The following is a 27,712-nucleotide window of genomic DNA, read 5'->3' on the forward strand; positions in this document are numbered from 1 at the left end:
AGATGAGCGTTCAGGTAACGTCGCGACGGAGGTGCCAGTTGGATAACTCCCTCGGTCAGATAACGTAGGTAGTCAGTCGTGAAGGCCCGGTGGGGCTCCGCATTGGCCGTAAAACGGGTCCGGATAGGTGATTGTAGCCCAGGAGTGGCTGAAGTATGTCTAATACTAGTCTGACATTGTTAGAAATATGTCTGTTCCTCATGAAGCCAGACTGTGTTTCATCAATGATTGCATCCATGACTTCTTTAATTATTTTTGCAAGTAGTAAGGCTAATATCTTATAGTCATTATTAAGAAGACAAATTGGACGCCAGTTATCGATATGTAGCACTTTTTTAGGCTTTGGTATCAGTGTTATTAACCCCTGACTCATTGTAGGAGGGAGAACATTGTTTTTAATACTCTCTAAAAAGACTTCAAATAGGAAGGGAACTATTTGTTCAGAAAATAATTTGTAAAATTCTGATGTAATTCCATCAACACCTGGCGATTTATTGTTCTTTAGATGTTTGATAGACTCTATAATCTCTTCAACTTTGATGGGTTCATCACACTGTTTAGATTCTATATCACTGATAGAGTGAACATTATTCAGTGAGTTAAAAAACATATCTGTGGATTCCTGACAGTACGTAGAGCTATACAATTTTCTGTAAAAATTGCTACAGTATTTAGTGATTAATTTTTGGTCATCTGTAATAACACCATCAATGTTTAACTTATGGATAGTGTTATTTTTAGAGTGAAATTTCTCAAGTCTAAAGAAATAGGATGAATTCTGTTCTCCCTCCTCAATCCATGTTTTCCTAGGTCTAATAAAGGCTCCTTCTGCTTTTAATCTATATATATTATCCAGTTCCGTGAGTGCAGAGTTAGATGGGAAGCCGTGCATTGCATGACGTGCTGTTTCTATCAGAATAAATCTCCATGACTGGTGCTACAAGTTGGATGGGTGTGGATAATTGATCGTACACAACGCAAGAAGAGTACTGTTACACTCACACTCCAGTACAGTGGGAGGCGGTGTAAGCACCCCACGGTTGCGATACGACAATACAAATTTGAGGAGGAAGAAGAAGAACGAATGGTTCATGAACTCCACGTCACTAAAACTCGCAGGATCAGGGGGCTTTGCGAGACTAGCGACCGACAGAGCAGCGGAAGAATTTAGTGTGAGAGTCGTCAGTCTAGCAGTTCGCAGCCGATAGCCAGCTGCCTTTTACACAAAAGCAACTCCAGCGATTGTCCTGCACGCTACGGCCGGCGTAAGTGTTGAGTTATTACTTGCTAGCTAGATAAATTGTAGTAGCTAACTTAAGTTGTTATGCAACTAGATACATATCAGACAACCAGCCAGCAACGAGTGCTCTTTTTACCGTTAGCTAGCCAGCCAACGTTAGCTGCATTGGTGTGTTAAAACCTCATTACCGTTATCCTGGCAGCAGGATATTATTCTGGCAGGATGATCGCGGATATTTATTCAAAATAAGAGTCCCCATACAAAGACATGCTAAACTTAGGCAATATCGTTTTTTTCGCACTCTAGTGCAATACAACTGTTTTCACAGCGTTGCAGCAATCAGAAGTTGAAACCATAACAAAGCGTAGTCCCCACAGCCTTTTACTGAAACAGGGAAGGGATGGGTCTGGAGAAGTGTTCCACTCTCAACTTAATTGACGGAGCTATGGATGCAAGGACTGACCATCCATGATATCAACATGATAGTTTTAAGCATGTTTTAAGGCTAAATTAATGGAACATATGGCCAACTTTTATTATTTATATTGTATTATTTATACCAGCATTTCTGTAGAAAGTGTACACCAGTACTAGTATGTTGAAAGCTATTATGTAAGGCTATATGTTGCCTAGTTAAATGAAGGTTATATATGTAAATAAATACACTTTTAATCAAATATAAATATATATGTAATTGGAACTACTCCAGTCTAAAAAAACTTTAATTGGTCTATTGTGTTGGGCAAAGGGTTTAATAGAGTGTGCTGGTGATTCCTTGTACCCCCTCACTCCATTCACTGCAATGCAATACGCTGCATATGAATTACATATTGGCTTATAGAGAAAAAACGACTCTGCCGACGTAAAAGTAGGGTTGGGATTACTCCGTAGGGTCTGTAGATATGGTGTTATTTATTGGGGGACAGGTTTACATACCCAGCAGCACTTTTAAATCCACCCATTCCAGTGGTCCAATGAATTAACTGTAGGCCTATAAATTACATATTGGCCTACATAAAAATACCTGCTGTGTAAAAGTGGGGTTGGGAGTACTCTAGGGTCTGTAGAAACCATATAGTGTTATTTCATGGGGCACTGAATAATACGTAGTGTTGCTGACCTTATATGCCACCCATTACATTTGCCACAATGCAAGTCACTGTATATGCGTTACATATTGGGTTAAAGATATATATATTTTTTTACAAATGATTTGTGCCAATGTAAAAGTGGAGATGGACGTGTTTTAGTTGTCGCTGGTGGGCCATCAGGTGAGGTTCTAGGCTGGGGTCCCTGGAGATCTGTCCGACCTTGTCCCCACCACCATCATTAACCTTTCTGGCGTAGGCGTTCCGCAAGCGACCCACCTCGACAACATCCTGTGAAATTGCAGAGCGCCAAATTCAAAATAGTCATAATAAACATTCATAAAAAATACAAGTGTTAATCTTTAAGCCAATGTATAACTTCTTGTTAATGCAGCCTCTTTGTCAGATTTCAAAAAGGCGTTACGGCGAAAGCATACCATGCAATTATCTGAGAACAGCGCCCCTCATACAAAAGGATGAAAAACATTTTCCAACCAAAGTCAAAAATAGCGATAAAATAAATCGCTTACCTTTGAAGATCTTCATCTTTTTGCAATCCCAAAGGTCTCAGTTACACAATGAATGGTCGTTTTGTTTGATAAAGTCCTTCTTTATATCCCAAAAATGTCTGTTTATTTGTCGCGTTTGATTCAGAAATACACCGGTTCCAACTCGCCCAACATGCCTACAAAGGATCTAATAAGTTACCTGTAAACTTGGTCCAAACATTTCAAACAATGTTTCTAATCCAACCTCAGGTACCCTAAAATGTAAATAATCTATACAATTTAAGACGGAATAAACTGTTTCCAATACTGGAGAAAAACAACACGGAGCGCGCTCTCATTCACGAGTGACACTTAGAAAGAATACAACTACTTCTTCATTAAAAAAAACTAAAAAACATCGAACAATTTCTAAAGACTGACATCTAGTGGAAGCCATAGGAACTGCAATCTGGGACCTTATAATTTGGCTTCCACATAGAAAAGCATTGGAAAATGCTTTCCTGGATGGATTGTCCTCGGGGTTTTCCCTGCCAAATCAGTTCTCTTATACTCAGACATTATTTTAACAGTTTTAGAAACTTTAGAGTGTTTTCTATCCAATACAACCATGCATATGTATTTGTTAGCTTCTGGGCCTGATAACAGGCAGTTTACTTTGGGCACCTCAGTCGTCCAAACTTCCGAATACATAACAAAACAAACAACATTTATGGTCTGGACAGTGCAGAGAAAATCTTACACTTAAGATCCCAGCATAAGTACGAGCAGGTGGGCCATCAGGTGAGGCTGGAGGCGAGGGTACTAATGGGGTCCACTAGAATTGGTAGTCCTGGAGATCTGACCAGCATTACTTCCACTCCCAGAAGTCAAAGTTGCACCCATGCACCGCAGTTCCTCGAACAAAGTGTCAAAATTGGCATAATCATCACTCAGGTGTACTTTATCGTGGCACCAGAGGCACGGTGAGCCCTTCTGTAAGTCACACCCAGCTCCCATGCTTGGCATTCATACTCCAATGCTAGCTGCTCCTGGTACTTTAGATATTTTGGGAAGTCAAGGACACAGACCTATAATTACAAGTGGCATTGCAGGGTTTTAGTAATTTGCAAGACATCATCTTGGAAATTGTTTGTCATGTTTTGATGCAACTAGTAATGGTAATTAAGGATTTACCCGAGTCCACTTCAACAGAGCAACACAGAGAAGTTCCTTAAACGCCTTTCCTGCGTAAGCCATGGATGGACTGTATATAAGGTTGTTGCCAGGAGCTAATAGACAGACAATGTCCGGGATAAGGCTTTGTGGGGTACTAAGGCTTTGTGGGGTACTAAGGTTTTGTGGGGTACAGCATTGAAGCTCTAGCTCCAGGAGTGGACAGGAAGCCAAAAGCCAGGCCAGCATGACCTGTGCGACCCTTGCGATTTGGCATCGGCACAATGCCATCCACTAGGGCACCAAGGTGGAAACCACCAGCACAAACTGAAAGAAAAGGACGCACATTATATTTAGAGATGAATGCCAAGTTTTTGTGACACTAATTATTTTGTGCAAATTAAACCACTTCTCACCTCATTATTCGAGATCTGTCTCGGCAAGACCGTCTTGTAATGCTTGCTGAGGTTGACTGTTGATTTCCCCCCCATCCACTGGTGCATGTTTTGGTTTTTGCCCTAGCACTATACAGCTGATTCAAATAATCAAAGCTCGATGATGTTGGTTATTTGAATCATAAATTCCTTCTTGCATTCTTCAACATTGATTAAAATGTAATATATTTTCAATGAGTTGGCCATCTTGCAATGTTTTGAAATACAGGCTTTTATTTTAAAGGTTTCCTCAATACCATAGGAAAGTGACATCTTCGTTAGTTTTGCCAGCAGAAAAATTGTTAAGACCTCCTAGCTAGCTAAATACAGTATCTATGGGTGTGATGAACCTGTGGTGGTGTTCATTTTTTTTTATATCCTTCATTAGTTCATTTGAATTATCTTGGTGTGTTAGCTACTAATTAGTTATACTACTAGCCATGTTATGTTTGTTGTCAACAAAAATGGGTTATTTATTTTGCACAATCAAATATTTGTTGTTATGCTACCGTTCGCTAATTGTGCACATAAACTAGCTAGCTACTGCATTCTTCAACTTCTGCTCTCTCTGTTTTCAAGATGACGAGGTGATTGCAACTAATTAGTCACTGCAATTGGTCATCAGCTTGGACTGGATGCTGTGTAGGCATATGCGCTATTGTTGTAACGTGCTCAGCAGCAGGAGGTGGAGAGGGTTTACAGTCTCATGCCACAGTCAGGTATGGACACCTGGACACCGAATCCTCGAGCAAAACCGTTCATCCCTCGCCAGCAACGGAGCCTCTACCTCACCTGGAAGTACAAATTAACTAACAAGCGAGCTCTCCGTCGAGGCTGCCAGGTGAACCCAGATACATGCCAGTTCAGCTACCATTGACTGTCACTTTTGGTTAGCCTACATTTGAGGTATTTTTGAGAAATCAACTTGACTTTTTCCTCTGTGCAGGCTGGAGCTGTTCTATTTCTCCTGGTCACAGTCATTGTGAATATCAAACTAATCTTAGACACAAGAAGAGTAGCCAATGAGGAAGAGGCAGTGCAGGAGTATGGTGAGTCTTGTCAGTTCTTCCATTTCTTTCACACTTTTCCATTTTCGATGTCAAAAGCTGTTTCTCACTTATTATAGCCTATCGAAGTTGTTGATCTATGGAATTTGTACGGCTGAGCAATGTTATGTCAATTTATGAAGCAACTTTCCACAATTCAAAATGGCTGAACTTTCCCATGCTGGTTTAAAGACGACGCCCTGCCCAACATGGAGACCCCGCGCAAGACGGCGAGCGGTAGAAAGGTCCTGGACATTGAGGTGTACTCCAGCCGCTCCAAAGTCTATGTGGCAGTGGACGGAACCACTGTGAGTACTTGTAGGCATTTCACTATAAGGCTACCCTTTTCACACTACTGAGCCAAACCCAGTTGAGCTGCACTGACCTAGGTACGCATCCTCTCCGTAGTTGCTTGGAAAAACAATAAAAACAACAATCTGGCTTATTGTTGATGTGTGTCCTATAAACTGGGTTTCATAGTGTGATTTATGATGTAACTATTGATATTGAAAGGTGCTTGTGTTGTCTGTGGTATCCCTCTCCAGGTGTTGGAGGATGAAATGCGGGAGCAGGGCCGAGGCATTCACGTGATAGTCCTCAACCAGGCTACAGTAAGTGAGCATTTCTGACTCTTCACTTAGAGACACACTGAATCTGGTGTTTTTTTTCTCTGCACTTGCAATTTAGCCTTTGTTTTTCAAGCGTTCATGAAGCGCAGCATGTCGACAACATAGTGAGATGAAACTACTAGTCTTGGTAGTAGGCAATTCCATGGTAAGAGTGATACTGAGACTCAGGTTTTTCCACTTTTAAAATGTCAAACAAAAACCAATCATTGTAAAGTTAAACAAACCACACAACTGTATGCACAAGGTCTACTTTGAACAATTCCCACGTTTTGCTGAAACACGTTTACTTGAGGAACAGCTAAGATACAAAGTTTGTTAAGAGAATGGTTTTGGCTGTTTGTGCCGTCATTCAGTTCCCAAACTTTTCATTTGCACTGTTCTCCAAGTAAATGTGTTTTTGTAAAATGTTCAGTGGAAATTGTTAAAAGTAGTCCTTGTGCATAGAGCTGTATGGTTTAACTTTGCCGTCATTGTTTTTTAGTTTAACATTTTAAAGTGAAAAATCTAGTCTCCGTTTGTTACTGTGGAATCGCCCTATTGCTAAACCAACCTCTCTTCTCTAGACAAGGTCTATTTGTAGATCTGCAGCATAAATGTCACTTCGTTGTGTGTGTGCAGGGCCATGTGATGGCCAAGAGGATATTTGACACCTACTCTCCCCATGAGGACGAGGCCATGATCCTCTTCCTCAACATGGTGACGCGTGGCAGGGTCCTCATCTTCACCATCAAGGTGAGTCACTCGTTAACTCCCTTCCGGCTTTGCGTATGTATATACTATAAGCTAGTTCTTGATGCACCAGTAGTGACTTGCATCAAAGCTATTGTATTTGCATGCAATAAACTTGATGCGCTAAATGGGCTAATGTAGAGTAAGGCTAATGATTTAGCCTGACGATGCAGTGCTTTGTGCCTGTCTGTTTGTGCTGTATTGTTTACCTTTAGGATGAGGGGACGTTCCACCTGAAAGAGTCTGCTAAAAACCTGCTGAAGGGGCTTGGGAGCCAGGCGGGCCTCAACCTCAGCTGGAGAGACATGTGGACCTTGGTGGTGAAGAAAGGAGGTATAGGAACAGATGTTCCCTCACTCTTGAAACACACACACACACACAGAGATCCATTTTCACACAAATGACAGTTACTGCTAGGGGTGTGAATGTTTAAATGAAATTGGGATCTTTACGTTAAGAAAAATCCCTAACCAAAGACTTGTTTTTCCCCCACAAAATGTAAATCACAGTGCAGTTATCACAAAACGTATTCTTTTCCGTGTTATAGCATAACTTGATGACCGGCTATAAAGGCCTTGGGAAAGTTGTAATTTAAATAAAACCAGAGAGGAAGAAGCGAACGTAAGGCTACTTTGGTGAATTTGCAAGGCATACCTTGACATTGCAAGGTAGAGATGAATTATTTCTGCCTGCCCTCCTCTCTCTCCCACGCGCTGGCTCGCCTGCTCTTTCTCTTCAATAATAATGTGAGTGTGTTCGGTCTTTGGTCTGTTGCATGTAGAATATCCTAAGCTATTCATTGATGATAAGCCCTGCTTTACTGAAGTTGCGTGAAATTGCAGCATATTGCATTGTGAAATACAGCTTTTTTTAATGTATTGAAGATGGGCCTAGTGCACGGTCCTGACTGTCTGCCTGGTGGCCGACCTGCCTGTACTGTGCCCCTCCCCTCTCTCTCCGTCCCTCGCTAGTTCGCTATAAAATATGCGAGCGTTTGATTAGTTGCCGTACTAATTCCTAGCGGAATCGAATCTCGATATTCAGAAATGGGAGTTGACACCGGGAGTATCGACTCCACCGCTACGTCATTGTCTTTAAGTTGGAAAAATGCCAGAGAAAGGCAAGCGACCGCAGTGAATTCCTGTATGGCAATACTTCGAGAAGTAAATGCAAATTTTGCAAGGTGGAATTGAGGTACAGTAATGGTATTTAAAATAATAATAATTTAACCTTTATTTAACTAGGCAAGTCAGTTAAGAACAAATTCTTATTTACAGTGACTGCCTACCGGGGAACAGTGTGTTAACTGCCTTGTTCAGGGGCAGAACGACAGATGTTTACCTTGTCAGCTTGGGGTTTCGATCCAGCAACCTTTCGGTTACTGGCCCAATGTTCTAACCTCTAGGCTCCCTGTACTACCATTACAACAGCAAAGGGGTGCACTGTGAGACCCAAACCGCTGCTGGTAGCAGCGCAGCTGCATTATGAAATGTTGTGAATTTTTCTTATCTCTTTATCATAGTTTTTGTCCATTTGTGTGTCATGCAATGTGGGTGTGTTGATGATGAGCTGCTTGGGATGTTTGTTTTCAGGTCAGTTGTATGGTGAGAAACACTCCAAGTCCCCAGCCCTGTCCACCTGGGGAGATCCTGTTCTACTGAAGACTGAGGTGCAGCTCACTGCCTCTGAAGGTACCTACCTCGCCTCCCATCCCCTCTTCTCCCTCCTCACCTTGCTCCACGCTCAACAATGACCAATCATCCTTTATATGCAGCTATTAAGAGAAATGATCTCAAATATACAGTCGCTAGTCGAAAGTCTACACAACCCTTGTGCAGTCTTCACATTTTGCTGCCTTAAGAATATATCTAAAAAGGGATTACATTAGAATTTTGTCCTACTGATCTTTACAACCTACTCCACACTTTCAAAGTGAAAGAAAAATAATATAACATTTTCCATATGAAAATCAAGATGTGCTGATTGCATGTCTTCTCACCACATAGTTAATCATTGGTGAAAGCATCTTTTAAAAACAGAATAATTTTGAATAAGATTCTACCAACCTTGCACAACTCTTAAGGCAATGTATATCAATTGTTTTTGTCAAAAATGGCTCAAGCTCAGTAAATTTGGTTGGGAATCTTTGATGGACAGCTGTATTCAAAGGTCTATAATCTTCAGGCAGATTTAAGTCAGGACTGAGACTGGAACATTCTGGAACATCTCACCAGCTCTTGGAAAGCCATTCTGGTCTGTCTTTGGCATTAAAATGTGTGTAATTGTCTCTGAAAAATACAACTATTCTTGAGTTAGGTTTTCAAATCAAAGTGTATTTGTCACGTGCGCCGAATACAACAGGTGTAGACCTTACAGTGAAATGCTTACTTACAGGCTCTAACCAATAGTGCGAAAGAAAGGTGTGTGTGTGTGTGTGTGTGTGTGTGTGTGTGTGTGTGTGTGTGTGTGTGTGTGTGTGTGTGTGTGTGTGTGTGTGTGTGTGTGTGTGTGTGTGTGTGTGTGTGTGTGTGTGTGTGTGAGTAAAGAAATAAAACAACAGTAAAAATACATTTGAAAATAAGAGTAGCAAGGCTATATACAGACACCGGTTAGTCAGGCTTATTGAGGTAGTATGTACATGTAGGTATGGTTAAAGTGACTATGCATATATGATGAACAGAGAGTAGCAGTAGCGTAAAAGGAGGGGTTGGCGGGAGGTGGGACACAATGCAGATAGCCCAGTTAGCCAATGTGCGGGATCACTGGTTGGTCGGGCCAATTGAGGTAGTATGTACATGGATGTATAGTTAAAGTGACTATGCATATAAGATAAACAGAGAGTAGCAGCAGCGTAAAAGAGGGGTTGGGGGGGCACACAATGTAAATAGTCAGGGTAACCATTGGTTACCTGTTCAGAAGTCTTATGGCTTGGGGGTAAAAACTGTTGAGAAGCCTTTTTGTCCTAGACTTGGCACTCCGGTACCGCTTGCCATGCGGTAGTAGAGAGAACAGTCTATGACTGTTGTATTTGTCACGCTTTGTAAACAGGTGTAGACTAACAGTGAAATACTTAGTTGTGGGCCCTTCCCAACAATGCTGAGAAAAATAGAAAAATAATAACCCGACAAATATACAATGAGTAACGATAACTTGGCTATATACATGTGGTACCAGTACCGAGTCGATGTACAGGGGTACGAGGTAGAGTAGTATTCACACCCCTTGGCTTTTTCCTCATTTTGTTACAAAGTGGGATTAAAATTAATTTAATTGTAATTTTTTGTCAATGATCTACACAAAATACAGCATAGCAGACTGAACCAGGTTTTCCTCTTGGATTTTGCCTGCGCTTAGCTCCATTAGGTTTATTTTATCCTGAAAAACTCCCCAGTCCTTAACGATCACAAGCATAACCATAGTAAGACGCAGCCATGCTTGAAAATATGGAGAGTGCTACTCAGTAATGTTTTGGAGTTAACCCAAACGTAACACTTTGTATTCAGGACAAAAAGTGAATTGCTTTGCCAGATGTTTCGCGGTATTACTTTAGTGCCGCGTTGCAAACAGGATGCATGTTTCTGAAAATGTTTATTCTGTACAGGCTTCCTTCTTTTCTCTCTGTCAGTTAGGTTAGTATTGTGGAGTAACTACAATGTTGCTGATCCATCCTCAGTTTCTTCCTATCACAGCAATTAAACTATGCAACTGTTTCAACCCTCTAGTCTAAGCTGGGGGGGAATTGTTTTAAGATGCTCATACCAAGGATAATTTATCTATTTGATTTAAAATTGTAGGCATCTACCCCCCCCCCCCCCCCCCCCCCCAAAATATATACTACCGTTCAAAAGTTTGGGGTCACTTAGAAATGTCCTTGTTGAGTTCCGGTGTCTGTTCTTTTGCCCATCTTAATCTCTTATTTTTATTGGCTAGTCTGAGATATGGCTTTTTATTTTGAATGACAATAGTGTCATGAGGGTGTTATTTATCAGCAGCAAATAATTTGACCACGTGCCTTGCTGGTTGATATCATTCTGTTTTACGTTATGAAAATAATCTGGTATGGGACTTTTATTTACTATAACTCTATTGCTAATCACATTTTATTGTAAGGGACTCACAAACACGCTACGTGTTGCAGTAGGCCTTTTTAGAATATTGCAAAACATATCCTTGACTCTATCCAAGTTGATGAGCAGGAAACAAACGATGCCAGTCAGCCTGTACAGCCGGGCCATCGAAACTACACCTAAACCACAGGAAGTTGGTGGCACCTTAATTGGGGAGGACGTGGTAATGGTAATGGCTGGAGCGGAAGAGGGGGAATGATATTAAATACAGCAAACACATGGTTTCCATGTATTGATGCCATTACATTTTTTTGCTCCATTCCAGCTATTAATATGAGCCATCCTCCCATCAGCAGCCTCCACTGACCTAAACTATACCGAAACAAATTTCACACACAAATGGTTGGCCTATAGACGAGATGAAATTGACAATCTGATGAGTGACAATATTATCAGTTGTAAAATTGTACATGAAGAGAGAGGTGCGTCTTGTTGACAGATGCAGGGAAAGGAGCATCACTTTATCAATACGCATGCAGGTAAAACATTTTGATTTCTATATCGTATAAGAAAGAAACTGCAGAATTTGCTCTATGACACTTACCTTTGTCAAATAACGCAAAATTCGTCAAATAACGCAAAATTCAAGAGGTGCAGCTCCAGTTCCAAATGTAACTTTTTCCAAGAATATCCGTGCTGTCAATGTGTTCAGCACATGACCACTCGCGCGGCAGCATTGCTCTGACTACTAAGCAAAAACGAGTAACTTAATAAAATATGCTATTTTGTCTTCAATGGATGAATGGGTGGTAGAAACCAGAACTGATAATGGTGCATGTGACTTCAATGAACTGAATGATGAGGGTGATTGAATTTGATTGTGTTAAGTTCATGTTTTAAGTATCCCTATATTTCTGTTATTACGGGGCTGTTACTCTGTCAAGAGTGCGCCTGCGCGGGAAGTTTGGTTGTTAATGGACCTAGCCTTGGAATGGCTATCTTGTAGTGTGTTCATACAGTATAGTAAACTTTGTTCAACTGGAACCTTGTCGTTGTGTCATTTCGAGTTAACAGATTGATCTGAATGTTGAGGGTGATGAGGATGATTGAATTTAGAACAATCGTGTAATGATGAAGAATTGTGGGCGGTCTAATTTATTTGATTATGAAAGCCTGGAAATGGTGTATATAATCTCTCCTCAGAGTCAAATCGGACACTGTACAACATACAACGCGTGTAGTTCACAATGGCAAGCCGAACCAAACTAATTGATGCACTGACAGCATTACAAATGCTGCAGAATTTATGAGTTGGAGGATCGGAAATTGAGCTTAAAATTGACGTTGCTGACTGTGGACCCGACGCATAAAGAGAAGACGATGCTTAAAAGCGCAGGTATAGGGGCACCATGGTGTCCGATACACTCAACAAATGACTTTTTATATCTTGTCATTAATATATTTCCACATATTTCTTTATGCATTTCATCCTTGACAATTGTTCATGCGCTGGTGCTTTTGTTTAGGAATACGGCCAATAATTTCACCTGCTCACTTGGTTATCTTTTTTGTTTCTACTTTGTAATAGTTTATGCTCTATTTATCAAGCATTGGTGTCGATGTTTGCACGCCTTGCGGGTTGATATGCATCTGATGCATATGCTAAAGGAGACGCCCGGCAACGTTCTTCAGTGTGTACTTATAGGCTGGAAGTTGTTCTAGCATTTTATTATTTTTTTTGGTACTAAACTACTTCCATATGTGCTTCCATACATAAAAAAAAAAAAACTGGTACCGGGCTGCCTTCAGGCGAGGCTTGTGGGTATCCTAGAGCAAAACAGGTGGGGTTTCCTATAACTTTTTACCTGGGCTTTGCTTCGTTCATCTTTATTTTGCTTCTGACAAACTTCCCAGTCCCTGCTGGTGACAAGCATACCTATAACATGATGCTTAAGATGCTTAAGATGAAAATCAGGTTTTTAAATATTGCTGTCCGTCAATGATTCCCAACCAAGTTTACTGAGCTTGAGCAATTTTGAGAAAAACAATTGATTTATGTTTCCCTAAGAGTTGTGCAAGGTTGGTATTATTCAAAATTATTTACAGCTGTGATGGCTGCCAAAGGTGCTTCCACCAAGTATTAACTCGGGTGTGAAGGCAAATGCAATCAATACATCTTAATTTTTTATGAAGATTAATTTTCAATATTTTGTCTTTTACTTTGAAAGTGTGGACTAGGTTGTGTAGATCGATTTAAAAATCGTGTGTAGACTGCAAGGGGTGTGTATACTTTCACTATGCATTGTAAGGTGGCTTTATGCTCTTGCACCATGTCAACCACCATCTCAACTCCTACTTGTCATGTGTGTTTTATACTGAATGCCACACTCAAAGTTCCCCTGTGGGAAAAAAATTAAATAAATGTGTCAGTTAATTGTAATTGGGTACCATTCTCCTCTCTCTCCCCCTGCAGATGCAGAGTGCCATTGGGCTGACACAGAGCTGAACAGGAGGAGGAAACTCTTCTGCAGTAAGGTGGAGGGCTACGGCAGCATCTGTAGCTGCAAAGACCCGGCCCCCATTGAGTTCAGCCCAGACCCAGTAAGGCCACGTCCCAAATGGCACCCTATTCAGTGCACTAGTTTTTTTTTTATAAGGGCCCGTCTGGATGATTGAACTCAAGCTGTCCCCCTTCCCCCTCCTTTCTCTAGCTCCCCAACAACAATGTGTTCAATGTTCCTGTGGCGGTCATCGCTGGGAACAGACCTAACTATCTGTACAGGTATGACTGTGATCCTGACGGGAAGGGGTCTGGAAGTAGGGTTCAGACCAGAAACATTGTTTTGATCTTACAAATCAGTGCTGGTTTTCTGAGGCCAAATAGCAAACCAAAATCTAATCAGGCAAACATTGTCTGATGTCCTATCATTATTAGGATGCTGAGGTCTCTGCTCTCGGCCCAGGGGGTCAACCCACAGATGGTCACAGTCTTCATCGATGGATACTATGAGGTACCGAGTTCCTTCTCTTTATCGTCACCCTCCTTTTTAACCATCTTCTCAACTGTAATGGTATTTCATTTATTGCGCTTAAAGTTGCATGCGTGCTTGTGCGTGTGTGTGTGTGTGTGCGTGCAGGAGCCCATGGATGTGGTGGAGCTGTTTGGACTGAAGGGGGTTCAACACACTCCCATCAGCATCAAGAATGCCAGAGTATCACAGGTGAGATGTCTCATCACACTCAGAGCAGCCTCCATCACAGACCAGCTGAAACGGAGTCAGTCATACAGTCATTAGTCAACTAGAAGTCACTTATTTTGTCAAACACCAACAAATGAGACAATCAAAGGCAATGTCGTGTTGTAATGCACACAGTGTTTTGGCATCCATCACCCAGTCACTACCACCTCCATGCATCTGTCTGCTCTCTCCTTTCAGCACTACAAAGCCAGTCTCACTGCAACCTTCAACCTACACCCAGTGAGTATTTTCACCTTTCTGTGCATCAAATCCAGATCAGTTATTATGGTGTGGTTGATTTCTGCCATTGTGGTTGATTTGTGATTGATTTGCAGGATGCCAACTTTGCCGTAGTCCTGGAGGAAGACCTAGATATCTCCATAGATTTCTTCAGGTAAGATCTCTATTGTTTTAGATTGATGGATTTGGATTTCACATGACTGGGAATACAGATATCATCTGTTGGTCACAGATACCTTTAAAATAAAAAAAAAGTAGGGACGAGGATCAGAAAACCATAGAGTTTGCATGGAGTTGATCAGGCTGTTGATTGTGGAATGTTGTCCCACTCCTCTTCAACTGCTGTGCGAAGATCCTGGATATTGGCGGGAACTGGATCACAGTGTTGTTCATGTCGATCCAGAGCGTCCCAAACATACTCAATGTGTGACATGTCTGGGTAGTATGCAGGTTATGGAAGAAATTGGACATTTTCAGCTTGCAGGAATTGTGTACAGATCCGAATTGTGTACAGATCCTTGCGACATGGGGCCGTGCATTATGCTGAAATATGAGGTGATGGCGGTGGATGAGTGGCACGACAATGGGCCTCAGGATCCTGTCATGGTATCTCTGTGCATTCAAATTGCCATCTATAAAATGCAATTGTGTTCGTTGTTCGTAGTTTATGCCTGCCCATACCATAAACCCATAGCAACATGGGTCACTATTCAAAACGTTGACATCAGCAAACCGCTCGCCCACACGATGCCATCTGCCCTGTACAGTTGAAACCGGAATTCATCCGTGAAGAGCACACTTCTCCAGTGTGCCAGTGGCCATCGGAGGTGAGCATTTACCCACTGAAGTCAGTTACAACGCCACGGTCAAGACCCTGGGTAGGACGACGAGCACGCAGATGTGCTTTCCTGAGACGGTTTCTGAGTTTGTGCAGAAGTTCTTCAGTTGTGAAAACCCACAGTTTCAGCAGCTGTCCGGGTGGCTGGTCTCAGACAATCCCGCAGCTGAAGAAGCCAGGTGTGGAGTTCCTGGGCTGGTGTGGTTACACGTAGTCTGCAGTTGTGGGGCCAGTTGGACGTACTGCCAAATTCTCTAAAATGACATTGGACGCAGCTTATGGTATAGAAATTAGCATTCATGATGCAGTCAGCATGCCAATGCACGCTCCCTCAAAACTTGACATCTGTGGCATTGTTGTGTGACAACTGCACAGGTGCACCTGTGTAATCGTGCTGTTAAATCAGCTTCTCGATATGCCACACCTGTCATGTGGATGGATTATCTCGGGAAAAAGGAGAAATGCTCACTAACAGGGATGGATGTAAACACATTTTTGCACACCCTTTGAGAGAGCAGCTTTTTGTGCGTATGGAACATTTCTGGGATCTTTTATTGCAGCTCATGAAACATGGGACCAACACTTTACATGTGTGTGTGTATATACAGTGCATTCGGAAAGTATTCAGACCCCTTCCCTTCTCCACATTTTGTTACGTTACAGCCTTATTCTAAAATTGATCAAACAAATTCCCTCATCAATCTACACACAATACCCGATAATGACAAAGTGAAAACAGGTTTTATTTTATTTTTGCAAATTTATAAAAAACAGATACTTAAGTATTCAGACTTTGCTATTGAGCTCCAGTGGATCCTGTTTCCATTGATTATCCTTGATGTTTCTACAACTTGATTAGAATCAACCTGGGGTAAATTCAATTGATTGGACATGATTTGGAAAGGCACACACCTGTCTATATAAGGTCCTACAGTTGACAGTGCATGTCAGAGCAAAGCAAAAGCCAAGCCATGAGGTTGAAGGAATTGTCCGTAGAGCTCCAAGACGACAGGATTGTGTCGAGGCACAGATCTGGAAAAGGGTACCAAAACATTTCTGCAGCTTTGAAGGTCCCCAAGAACACAGTGGCCTCCATCATTCTTACATAGAATAAGTTTGGAACCACCAAGACTCTTCCTAGAACCCTAACTCAGCCAAACTGAGCAATCAGGGGAAGAAGGGCCTTGGTCAGGGAGGTGAGCAAGAACCCAATGGTCACTCGTGATAGAGCTCAAGAGTTCCTCTGTGGAGATGGGAGAACCTTCCAGAAGGACAACCATCTCTGCAGCACTCCACCTATCAGGCCTTTATGGTAGAGTGGCCAGACGGAAGCCACTCCTCAGTAAAAGGCACATGACTGCCTGCTTGGAGTTTGTCCAAAGGCTCCTAAAGGACTCTGACCACGAGAAACAAGATTCTCTGGTCGGATGAAACCAAGATTGAACTCTTTGGCCTGAATGCCAACTGTCACGTCTGCAGGAAATCTGTCACCATCCCTACAGTGAAGCATGGTGGTGGCAGCATCATACTGTGGGAATGTTTTTCAGCGGCAGGAACTGGGAGACTAGACAGGACCAAGGCAAAGATGAACGGGGCAAAGTACAGAGCGATCCTTGACTAACACCTGCTCCAGAGGGCTCAGTACCTCAGACTGGGGTGACGGTTCACCTTCCAACAGGACAACGACCCTAAGCACACAGCCAAGACAATGCAGGATTGGCTTCGGGACAAGACTCAATGTCATTGAGTATACAGGTGTGCTAAGTACACCCAAATACAGGTGTGCTAAGCGTTTAGCGTCATACCCAAGAAGCCTCAAGGCTGTAATCGCTGGCAAAGGTGTTTCAACAAGTACTGAGTAAAGGGTCTGAATACTTATGTAAATGTCATATTTCAGTTCAAAATTTTATAAATATGTTAACATTTCAACAAACCTGTTTTTGCTTTGTCGTAATGGGGTATTGTGTAGATTGAGGGGGGAAAACTACTTAATCCATTTTTTAATAAGGCTGTAACGCAAGAAAATGTGGAAACTGGAATCTGAATACTTTCCGAGTGCATTGGAAAGTATTCAGACCCCTAGACATTTTCCCTTCTTTTTTTTTACGTAACAGCCTTAAAATAGATTTGAAAAAATCTCCAAATTCCTCATCAAGCTATGCACAATAACCCATAATGACAAAGCAAAAACAGGTTCAGAAATGTTTGCAAATGTATAAAAAATACAAATAAGTGATATGCCATTTACATAAGTATTCAGACCCGGGTCCTTGCCCACGACGAATTGAGGCTGTTCTGAGGGGTGAGGTGCAACTCAATGTTAGTAAGGTGTTTTTAATGTGTAGTACACTCAGGTGAGAGGGAGCGCGAGAGAGAGACTTCAATCTCAGCGCAAAGATCATTGGAAGGTTGTCAGTGAGTTTAATGTAGCCAAGTATGTGCTTTAGAATGAATATTACCATTATTGACCAAAAGGGGGCAGTAGATCCACATGCTTCCTGCTTTACTAAATCTCTCTCTCCTTTGTGTGCCCCAAGCATTAAATGTATTAACTGTTGAACATGTGCTACTTCTCCAGCTCTGTCCTCCGTTAACTAATGAGAAATGGCTCACAAACAGTTGGAGTATGGGGCCAACTGAATTCAATGCTTGTGTAACCTCGCAAACATGCTCTTCGAAAGAACTGGAAGAGATGGTTCAACTGTCACATACTGGAATGGAATGTATTTGTGGTAGGGAATCATAGACTCGGATCAACTTTATTCATCCCCAGCATGAAGACATCCAAGTGTTGTGGTGAACTCATGCTGTTGTGGTAGTGACCATCGTCTTAAGTCAGATGGTGGTCATTCCTATGCGACTCTTGTCCTTCAACCAATGTGACAGATCAGTGCAGGCGGAATCGACGCGCCGTCTGAAATAAGACCATGGTTGGTGACATTGTTATGGTTGTTGTTCCTGTCCAGTTTCCTGAGCCAGACCGTCCATCTGCTCAACGAGGACGACAGCTTGTACTGCATCTCAGCCTGGAACGACCAGGTCAGTGTCCTCCTCCTCTCGATACTTTCCACCCTTTTTAAACGTTTTCTTTTCGTTGCTGTAGCTCAGTTGGTAAAGCATGGCGCTTGCAGTGCCGGGATAGTGGGTTCAATTCCCTTGGACCACTGTAACGTAAAATGTATGCATGCATGCCATTTGCAGGCCCAAAGTGAGATTTGGTTAGGGGGCCCCCCACCTCATGGCAAAACATTTGTGGCCCCTCTTGATGACGGAGAGAGAAATGTACGTTTTAAAAGTACATTTCCTGCAATTCTACACATTTTGCCATACAGAGAAAATGTGTTTTAAATACCCACGAGTAGAATTTCAGCTGAAAGACGATGCCAATAGCTTACCAATGATGTTGCACAACAATTTAAGTCAAGTCATTGTTTTAGTATGATATACTGTATTTGGAGTTGGAAATGGGAAATCCCGAAGTGGTAACTTATGATATTTTCAGTGCCAATGCCGTGTGTTTCCCCTACATGAGGGGCTAATACTTTTCAGTCTCTTTCTTTTCAGAGCTGGGTTTTATTTGAATGTTACCACCCACCAGCATGGCATTGTTTATTAATCAGAAACACCTGCAAAGTTCTTTCTCTTCGAGTCGCGACTGAGCTGAGCAATATAATAGATGAAGTTTGGCTGAGCCAAACCGCTTTTCCCATAGCCTACACTTAGCTGCCTGAGAGAGGGAGCAAATTAAACGTATGTTTTTGCACCTCCACTTTTTTTACCAGGAAATTATCATAATCCATTGGATAATTTGTCCAGTTTCACTTATTTTTGAGCTAGTCTGTATAAAAATATAAACTCAGCAAAAAAAGAAACGTCCCTTTTTCAGGACCTTGTCTTTTAAAGATAATTCATAAAAATCCAAATAACTCCACAGGTCTTAATTGTAAAGGGTTTAAACACTGTTTCCCATGCTTGTTCAATGAACCATAAACAATTAATGAACATGCACCTGTGGAACGGTCGTTAAGACACTAACAGCTTACAGGCGGTAGGCAATTAAGGTCACAGTTATGACAACTTAGGACACTACAGAGGCCTTTCTACAGACTCTGAAAAACACCAAAAGAAAGATGCACAGTGTCCCTTCCCTGCTCATCTGCGTGAATGTGCCTTAGGCATGCTGCAAGGAGGCATGAGGACTGCAGATGTGGCCAGGGCAATAAATTGCAACGTCCGTACTGTGAGACGCCTAAGACAGCGCTATAGGGAGACAGGATGGATAGCTGATCGTCCTCGCAGTGGCAGACCACGTGTAACAACACCTGCACAGGCTCGTTACATCACACCTGCGGCACAGGTACAGGATGGCAACAACAACTGCCCGAGTTACACCAGGGAACGCACAATCCCTCCATCAGTGCTCAGACTATCCGCAATAGTCTGAGAGAGGCTGGACTGAGGGCTTGTAGGCCTGTTGTAAGGCAGGTCCTCACCAGACATCACCGGCAACAACGTCGCCTATGGGCACAAACCCACCGTCGCTGGACCAGACAGGACAGGCAAAAAGTGCTCTTCACTGGCGAGTCGTGGTTTTGTCTCACCAGGGGTGATGGTCGGATTCGCGTTTATCGTCGAAGGAATGAGCGTTACACCGAGGCCTGTACTCTGGGGTGGTGTGTCACAGCATCATTGGACTGAGCTTGTTGTCATTGCAGGCAATCTCAACGCTGTGTGTTACAGGGAAGACATCCTCCTCCCTCATGTGGTACCCTTCCTGCAGGCTCATCCTGACATGACCCTCCAGCATGACAATGCCACCAGCCATACTGCTCGTTCTGTGCGTGATTTCCTGCAAGGCAGGAATGTCAGTGTTCTACCATGACCAGCGAATATCCCGGATCTCAGTCCCATTGAGCACGTCTGGGACCTGTTGGATCGGAGGGTGAGGGCTAGGGCCATTCCCCTCAGAAGTGTCCGGGAACTTGCAGGTGCCTTGGTGGAAGAGTGGGGTAACATCTCACAGCAAGAACAGGCAAATCTGGTGCAGTCCATAAGGAGGAGATGCACTGCAGTAATTAATGCAGCTGGCAGCTACACCAAATACTGACTGTTACTTTTAATTTTTAGCCCCCCCCCCCCCCCCCCCCCCCTTTGTTCAGGGACACATTATTCCATTTCTGTCACATGTCTGTGGAACTTGTTCAGTTTGTCTCAGTTGTTGAATCTTGTTATGTTCATACAAATATTTACACATGTTAAGTTTACTGAAAATAAGCGCAGTTGACAGTGAGAGGACGTTTCTTTTTTTGCTGAGTTTATATACACTAAGTGTAGAATCCTCTTTTATTTAAGGACACCTTTTCTTTCCATGTCATAGACTGACAAGGTGCGCAACTCAATATTAGGAAGGTGTTCTTAATGTTTTGTACACTGAGTGTATATGACCATTTTATAAATGGTAAACTTGCATGTAACATGATTGCATTTTGGAACCCCGTTCCCCCCACCACCCCAAGATGAATGGTTTTGACCATGCTTCACTGCTTTTTATTGGTGCAGCTCGAAATCACAAGTGTTTATCCTGTATTATAAACTGGGTGGTTTTACATATCATTTGCGGCGTGCATCATGAGCAAAGTCATTGTAGCCTATGATTTGACTTCCCCTAGCTGTGAGAACCATGACATGCGCACAGGCTGACTTGTCACTGCTATAGCGCAGCTGAACAGCCTGCCAGCAGCCTACCAAAGGTTGCACCTAGTCCAAATCATTCAGTAATTAGGCTTTCCATATTACTTTTTCTATTTCTATGGCGGATTCAGAGCCAACAATTTATGAAATATGCCAGGACTTTGGATATAACAATAGATGGCAAAGTCAAAGATACTGCTTTCCCTTATCCATCTGGTGAACATTTCCCTAATTGCTTATGACAAATTCAGCTCCAGAACCAGCTGTAGCCAGCTGGCTAATCTTTAGAATAAGGTGTAGCAGCAACAGATAATATTAGCTGGATACATAAGGTTAGCATGCTAGCTAAATACGCTGTCAGGGCCCTACTTGTGATTTCTCCACACCACGTGGAAATCAACACAACGTTCCCACCCCCAATTCGTGAATATGTATTAGCAGGCTGCGTCATTCTTCGGAGGTGGAACCTAAATGAGAATTTCCTCTATAGGACAGTATTTATGTAGAAATAGGGGTGGAATTGCCCTCTGGTGGGGGCCTCTTTAAAGTTCCAATTCTACACATTTTCCATGACTTGTGCCACGTTAATATGATATCTGAGTGAGAATGACTAACAAAATCAATGGGGGGCCCATGGAGGACAGGGCCCCTGGGCACGTGCCCAGTTGGTATTTGGCCATGATTACTACAAGTTTAGATGGCTGGTTAGACTACCTACCAATCAAAACATTGACATGGCTAATCGAATGACTGACATAACAAAACAAATTGCTGTTGCACAACCAAATTTCAAAATTGCACCTGGTATATTTGACTATTCTTCCTCTCAATAGTAAGTTGAGACACTGACTGAGTTCTGCCTTAAGGGTCTGGGGGCCCTAAAGGCGTCAGCATGCTTCAGTTCGGCTGGCGGCTAGCCGAACCAACGAGTGTGCTGACATACTCCCTTAAAACCTGTCTAGGACAGGGGTTCCGCTAGCGGAACTCCGCCCACATTCCACTGAAAAGGCAGCGCGCGAAATTCAAAAAATATTTTTCTGAAATATTTAACTTTCACACATTAACAAGTCCAATACAGCAAATGAAAGATAAACATCTTGTGAATCCAGCCAACATGTCCAATTTTTTTAAATGTTTTACAGCGAAAACACCACGTATATTTATGTTAGCTCACCACCAAATACAAAAAAGCACAGACATTTCTTTCACAGCACAGGTAGCTTGCACAAAACCAACCAAACTAACCAAGAACCAACCAAACTAACCAAGAAACAACTTCATCAGATGACAGTCTTATAACATGTTATACAATAAATCTATGTTTTGTTCGAAAAATGTGCATATTTGAGGTATAAATCATAGTTTTACATTGCAGCTACCATCACAAATAGCACCGAAGCAGCCAGAGTAATTACAGAGACCAACGTGAAATACCTAAATACTCATCATAAAACATTTATGAAAAAGACATGGTGTACAGCAAATGAAAGACAAACATCTTGTGAATCCAGCCAATATTTCAGATTTTTTAAGTGTTTTACAGCGAAAACACAATATAGCATTATATTAGCTTACCACAATAGCCAAAAACACAACCCATTTATCAGCAGCAAAAGTTAGCGATCGCAAAAAAACAGCAAAAGATATATAATTGTTCACTAACCTTGACAAGCTTCATCAGATGACAGTCCTATAACATCAGGTTTATACAATACACTTATGTTTTGTTCGAAAATGTGCATATTTAGAGCTGAAATCCGTGGTTATACATTGTGAAAACGTAGCAACTTTTTTCCAGAATCTCCGGATATATTTCTGACTCACCTATTCTGACCAAATAACTCATCATAAACTTTACTAAAAAATACATGTTGTACAGCAAATGATAGATACACTAGTTCTTAATGCAATCGCCGTGTTAGAATTCTAAAAATAACTTTAGTACGACATACAGCTTACGTTATAGTGAGACAGTGCCCAAAATGAGGGCGGAAAATAATACTAAACATTTGACAGAAATACGAAATAACATCATAAATGGGTCCTACTTTTGCTGAGCTTCCATCAGAATCTTGTACAAGGGGTCCTTTGTCCAGAATAATCGTTGTTTGGATTTAGAATGTCCTCTTCGTCTGTCGATTTAGCAACCAAAGCTAGCCAAGTGGCGCGAAGCTGTCCATCGTCACCAAACGCAGAGAACGGAACACGCCAAAACTCCCGATTAAACTTTCAATAATCTGATAAAACTATATTGAAAAAACATACTTTACGATGATATTATCACATTTATCAAATAAAATCAAAGCCGGAGATATTAGCCGTCTATAACGAAAGATTTTCAGAAGGCAATCCAGAGTTCCTTCCCGCGCCTTCCTGAACAAAGGAAATTGGGGTCATGTCATTCCAAGAGGTCTCATTTGACCTCAGATAAAGCTAGACACCCCATTCCACCTCTCACTGCCTATTGACATCTAGTGGAAGGCGTATGAAGTGCATGTATATCCATAGATTTCAAGCAAATGAATAGGGAGGCCCTGGAACAGAGCCTCGATTTCAGATTTTTCACTTTCTGACAGGAAGTTTGCTGCAAAATTAGTTCTGTTTTACTCACAGATATAATTCAAACGGTTTTAGAAACTTGAGAGCGTTTTCTATCCAATAGTAATAATAATATGCATATTGTACGAGCAAGAATAGAGTACGAGGCCGTTTAAATTGGGCACGATTTTTTCCCAAAGTGAAAACAGCGCCCTCTATCCCAAACAGGTTAATAGACCTTTGCTTGAAAAAAGAGAAAAAATGTACACTTCCTCAAATTAGTCAGACTCAATCTAAAATAACTCAAGAAATATGTCATTCATTTTTATGTTTTTGCAGAGGATCTTAGTTGTGTATTTTTACATCTAACTAAGCTGTTTGGTGCAGTATTTATCAATTAAAAAATTTGCATGAAAATGAGTCACAACAAAGACTTTATTGAAGAATCCCTGCTCTTGGCCAATCACTGACGAAGGGGCGTAGACTTCGGCTCCGAACTTCGGCTTGCCTCTAGAATTTTTTTATGTGCCCGAACAGCCTTAAAACCCACACAAGTCCAAAATTAACAAAAACGTTACGAAATGTCATAATATATGCACAAACTCTTCCGAACTGTTTTGGCTGGGAAGCATGCAGACACCGCTTATTTCGCTTATGCCTTGAGCTGGCCCTGCACGCATGACACCAAGTTGCTTTTGGATAAAAGCATCTGGGAATTGCCATATATTACTGTAATGTGTGGAAATAGTGTTTTATGTAGTTTTTAATATCTGCTATGCAGGGTTATGAGCACACAGCAGAGGACCCAGCTCTCCTCTACAGAGTGGAGAGTATGCCAGGCCTGGGCTGGGTGCTGAAGAAGAGTCTCTACAAGGACGAACTGGAGCCCAAGTGGCCCACGCCTGAGAAGGTACTAGCACATGTGCGTGCAGTGTTTCCGAAACTGATAGTTAATATTTTCTCTGTGTGATAATGACAACACGTGTGTGTGTGTAGCTGTGGGACTGGGACATGTGGATGCGTATGCCAGAACAGAGGAAAGGCAGAGAGTGTATCATCCCTGACGTGTCCCGCTCCTACCACTTTGGCATCATCGGACTCAACATGAACGGCTACTTCCACGTAAGGCCCTCTTCTTCACTACTAGAATATTATGGTATAGCCTTTCATGCCGTCTGCTCAGCCTGGTATCCATTTTAAAGGGAACTTGATGAATCGGGATGCTGACATTTTCTCAGTGGGTTTTCATAAGCTGATTATGGGTTTGACCGGTCTTGCAATTGAGTGTTACTTCCTAATTGATCCTCTCTAGGAAGTGTATTTCAAGAAGCACAGGCTCAACACGGTTCCTAATGTCCAGCTGAAGAATGTAGACGGTTTGAAGAAAGATGCCTACGAGCTGGAGATTCAGAACTTACTTAAGTGAGTGAGCATGTATCAGATATAGTCCACATATTAAGCTGTGTGTGCGTGCGCATGTGGGTTTTTAAAAATATGTATGTATTTCCACCGAGATTCGCTTTTAAATGGATAGTCGTTGCCTCAATAACTGTACGTCTATGGGAACAGCTAGCATGTCAATGCTCTAACGCTAGTAGCAAAGTACACAGCCCCCCCCCCCCCCGCTACCTTTGCCACCACTGCTGAAAGAAATCCTGGGGAAAACATTTTGGTGACTAACGTGTGTGTTATTCTGTGTTGTGCTCAGGGAGGCTGATGTACTGGACCACAGTAAGAACCCATGTGAGGACTTGTTCATCCCTGATACAGAGGGGAAGACCTATGTCATGTACATCAAGATGGAGCTGGAGACTGACACATCCACCTGGACTGAGCTTGCCAAGGTAGAGGGGGAGGGATTGAAAGGGAGGGAGGGGAGATATCGAGACAAGCTCTTCACATTTCAATATACAGTGCCTTCGGAAAGTATTCAGATGAGACGTTTCTACAACTTGATTGGAGTCCACCTGTGGTCAATTCAATTGATTGGACATGGTTTGGAAAGGCACACACCTGTCTATATAAGGTCCTACAGTTGGCAATCCAAGACTCTTCATAGAGCTGGACACCTGGCCAAACTCAGCAATCAGGGGAGAAGGGCCTTGGTCAGGGAGGTGACCAAGAACCTGATGGACACTCTGACAGAGCTCCAGAGTTCCTCTGTGGAGATGGGTGAACCTTCCAGAAGGAAAACCATCTCTGCAGCACTTCACCAATCAGGATTTATGGTTGAGTGGCCAGACTGAAGCCACTCCTCAGTAAAAGGCACATGACCGCCCACTTGGAGTTTGCCAAGATTCTCTGGTCCGATTGAACTATTTGGCCCTAATGCCAAGCCTCACGTCTGGAGGAAACCTGGCACCATTTCTACAGTGAAGCATGGTGGTGGCAGCATCATTCTGTGGGGATGTTTTTCAGCGGCAGGGACTGGGAGACTAGTCAGGATCGAGGGAAAGATGAACGGCGCCAAGTAGAAAGATCCTTGATTAAAACCTGCTAAAGATTGCAACAGGACAACGACCCTAAGCACACAGCCAAAATAATTCAGGAGTGGCTTTTGGAGCCCGGACAACCCGATTGAACATCTCTTGAGACCTGAAAATAGCTGACAGAGGTTGAGAGGATCTGCAGAGAAGAATGTGAGAAACTCCCCAAATACAGGTGTGCCAAGCTTGTAGTGTCCTACCCAGGAAGACTTGAGGCTCTAATCTCTGCCAAAGGTTCTTCAACAAAGTACTGAGTAAAGGGTCTGAAAATGTATGTACATGTGATATTTCAGTTTTTTATGTCTACAAACCTGTTTTTGCTTTGTCATTATGGGGTATTGTGTATATATTGGTGAAGAAAATAACAATTTAATCAATTTTAGAATAAGGCTGTAACGTAACAAGATGTGGAAAAAGTTAAAGGAATGCACTGTAGGTAGAGGTTTTTAACCTTAAAACGAATTCGTATGAAACTCGTGGCTGTTTTTTTTGTTGTATTTTTTATAGTTTTTTTTCTTTGCCTGGTCTTTCTCTGAAGAGTGTTTTGTGGACTAACGTGTGTGCTGTCCTCAGTGTCTCCATGTGTGGGATCTGGATGTGAGAGGGTACCACAACGGCCTGTGGAGGCTCTTCAGGAAGAGGAACCATGTCCTGGTTGTGGCCGTTCCTATCTCGCCATACTCGTAAGTTATTATAGTGCGTTACTGTGGTTATGGTTAAGGCCCCTCGGCACATTTTTATTTGATTTAACTCGGCAAGTCAGTTAAGAACAAATTGCAGTACTTCACAATAGAATGACAATGTATACTCAACTAAACTTTTTTTTTAACCAGAACAGAATCCCATCCAACTTATTTCCACCGCTAATATCTATATTTTTTCCCTCTCTCTTCACTTTGTTCAGTGTGAAGAAGCCAGTGAACGTTACACCCATCCACCTAGAGCCTCCGCCCAAAGAAGAGGGAGCCCCCATGGAGCAGCGTTAGCCCAACACCACCACACACCCTCTCACAATGCTCTCGACTGGTATTACGGTCATTCTTGCAGGGGCTTGGGGCGTCGGAGAGCCATTCTTTCTTTACACTACAACACTCAGAGGGGGGTATGTGGTGTAGAAGTGATCCACACTGCCTACTGAGGTAGCTTGAGAATCTTGATTCCTGAGGTCAGATTTGGCGCCAGATCCGTTTCTTTACACTGCAAAAATAGTCTCTTTTGAAACCGGTTTCAAAATAGTGTCATGTAAAAGGTGGAGTAGCCCAACACCACCACACACACTCTCTAGCCTGGCCTTAACGCCTGCACCCTTACACTACTACCAACACCACCCTCCTGGCCTTAACACAGACAGCAAGGCTTCTTGGAAGTGGTGCTTTTATGGTGGTGGTCAGACACTGACTGGACTGAACCACTGATCATCATTTGTCTTTCACTGTGTGGAGGTTCCCTAAAGGTTTTTGACGAAGTGGGAGATTGACCGTATTAGGCTGTGCCACAGGATTCCGTCCAAATGGTTACGTATATATAGCTATGCCCCTTACTGACACTCCACCTGTGAATTCTCGGAGAAGAGGAGAGGGGACAGAGGCTGGACCAGGGAGGAGTACAAAAGGGATCTGTTAACATTTACTGCGTCTCCTTTACGACGGTTGGATGATGTATGGAAGAAACAAACTGGATGAAAAGGGAGAGGGAGGATAATTGACGCTCAAATCTCAACCCCAGCTTTGTGGGGACACACCCGCATAAATAAGTGGCTTCTGATGAAACTTGCCCAACCAGAAAA

The 27,712-nt window shown here is 42.4% G+C and overlaps 1 protein-coding gene across 1 annotated transcript; it reads left to right on the forward strand.

Annotated features, from left to right (window-relative positions):
- The first annotated feature begins 1,166 nt into the window (after positions 1 to 1,166).
- Positions 1,167 to 27,712, forward strand: pomgnt1 (protein O-linked mannose N-acetylglucosaminyltransferase 1 (beta 1,2-)). The gene is made up of 21 exons (XM_038999717.1): positions 1,167 to 1,265; positions 5,003 to 5,264; positions 5,370 to 5,472; positions 5,662 to 5,777; positions 6,015 to 6,080; positions 6,717 to 6,830; positions 7,043 to 7,160; positions 8,420 to 8,518; positions 13,368 to 13,495; positions 13,606 to 13,676; positions 13,830 to 13,905; positions 14,032 to 14,115; positions 14,332 to 14,373; positions 14,469 to 14,527; positions 18,178 to 18,250; positions 24,222 to 24,350; positions 24,437 to 24,562; positions 24,753 to 24,862; positions 25,149 to 25,284; positions 26,500 to 26,609; positions 26,831 to 27,712. The coding sequence occupies exons 2-21, from the start codon at positions 5,130 to 5,132 to the stop codon at positions 26,910 to 26,912; spliced, it is 1,977 nt and encodes a 658-aa protein (XP_038855645.1). The 5' UTR covers positions 1,167 to 1,265; positions 5,003 to 5,129; the 3' UTR covers positions 26,913 to 27,712.

The sequence above is a fragment of the Salvelinus namaycush genome, chromosome 8, assembly GCF_016432855.1.
Source record: "Salvelinus namaycush isolate Seneca chromosome 8, SaNama_1.0, whole genome shotgun sequence".
Taxonomy (NCBI): Eukaryota; Metazoa; Chordata; class Actinopteri; order Salmoniformes; family Salmonidae; genus Salvelinus; species Salvelinus namaycush.

Bases quoted from the DNA above. Each gene is read 5' to 3' on its own strand.
- pomgnt1 (XM_038999717.1), top strand. From the start codon at position 5,130: ATGCCACAGTCAGGTATGGACACCTGGACACCGAATCCTCGAGCAAAA. The intron at 5,778-6,014 runs GTGAGTACTTGT...ATCCCTCTCCAG, and splicing joins TGGCAGTGGACGGAACCACT to GTGTTGGAGGATGAAATGCG. The intron at 6,831-7,042 runs GTGAGTCACTCG...GTTTACCTTTAG, and splicing joins TCCTCATCTTCACCATCAAG to GATGAGGGGACGTTCCACCT.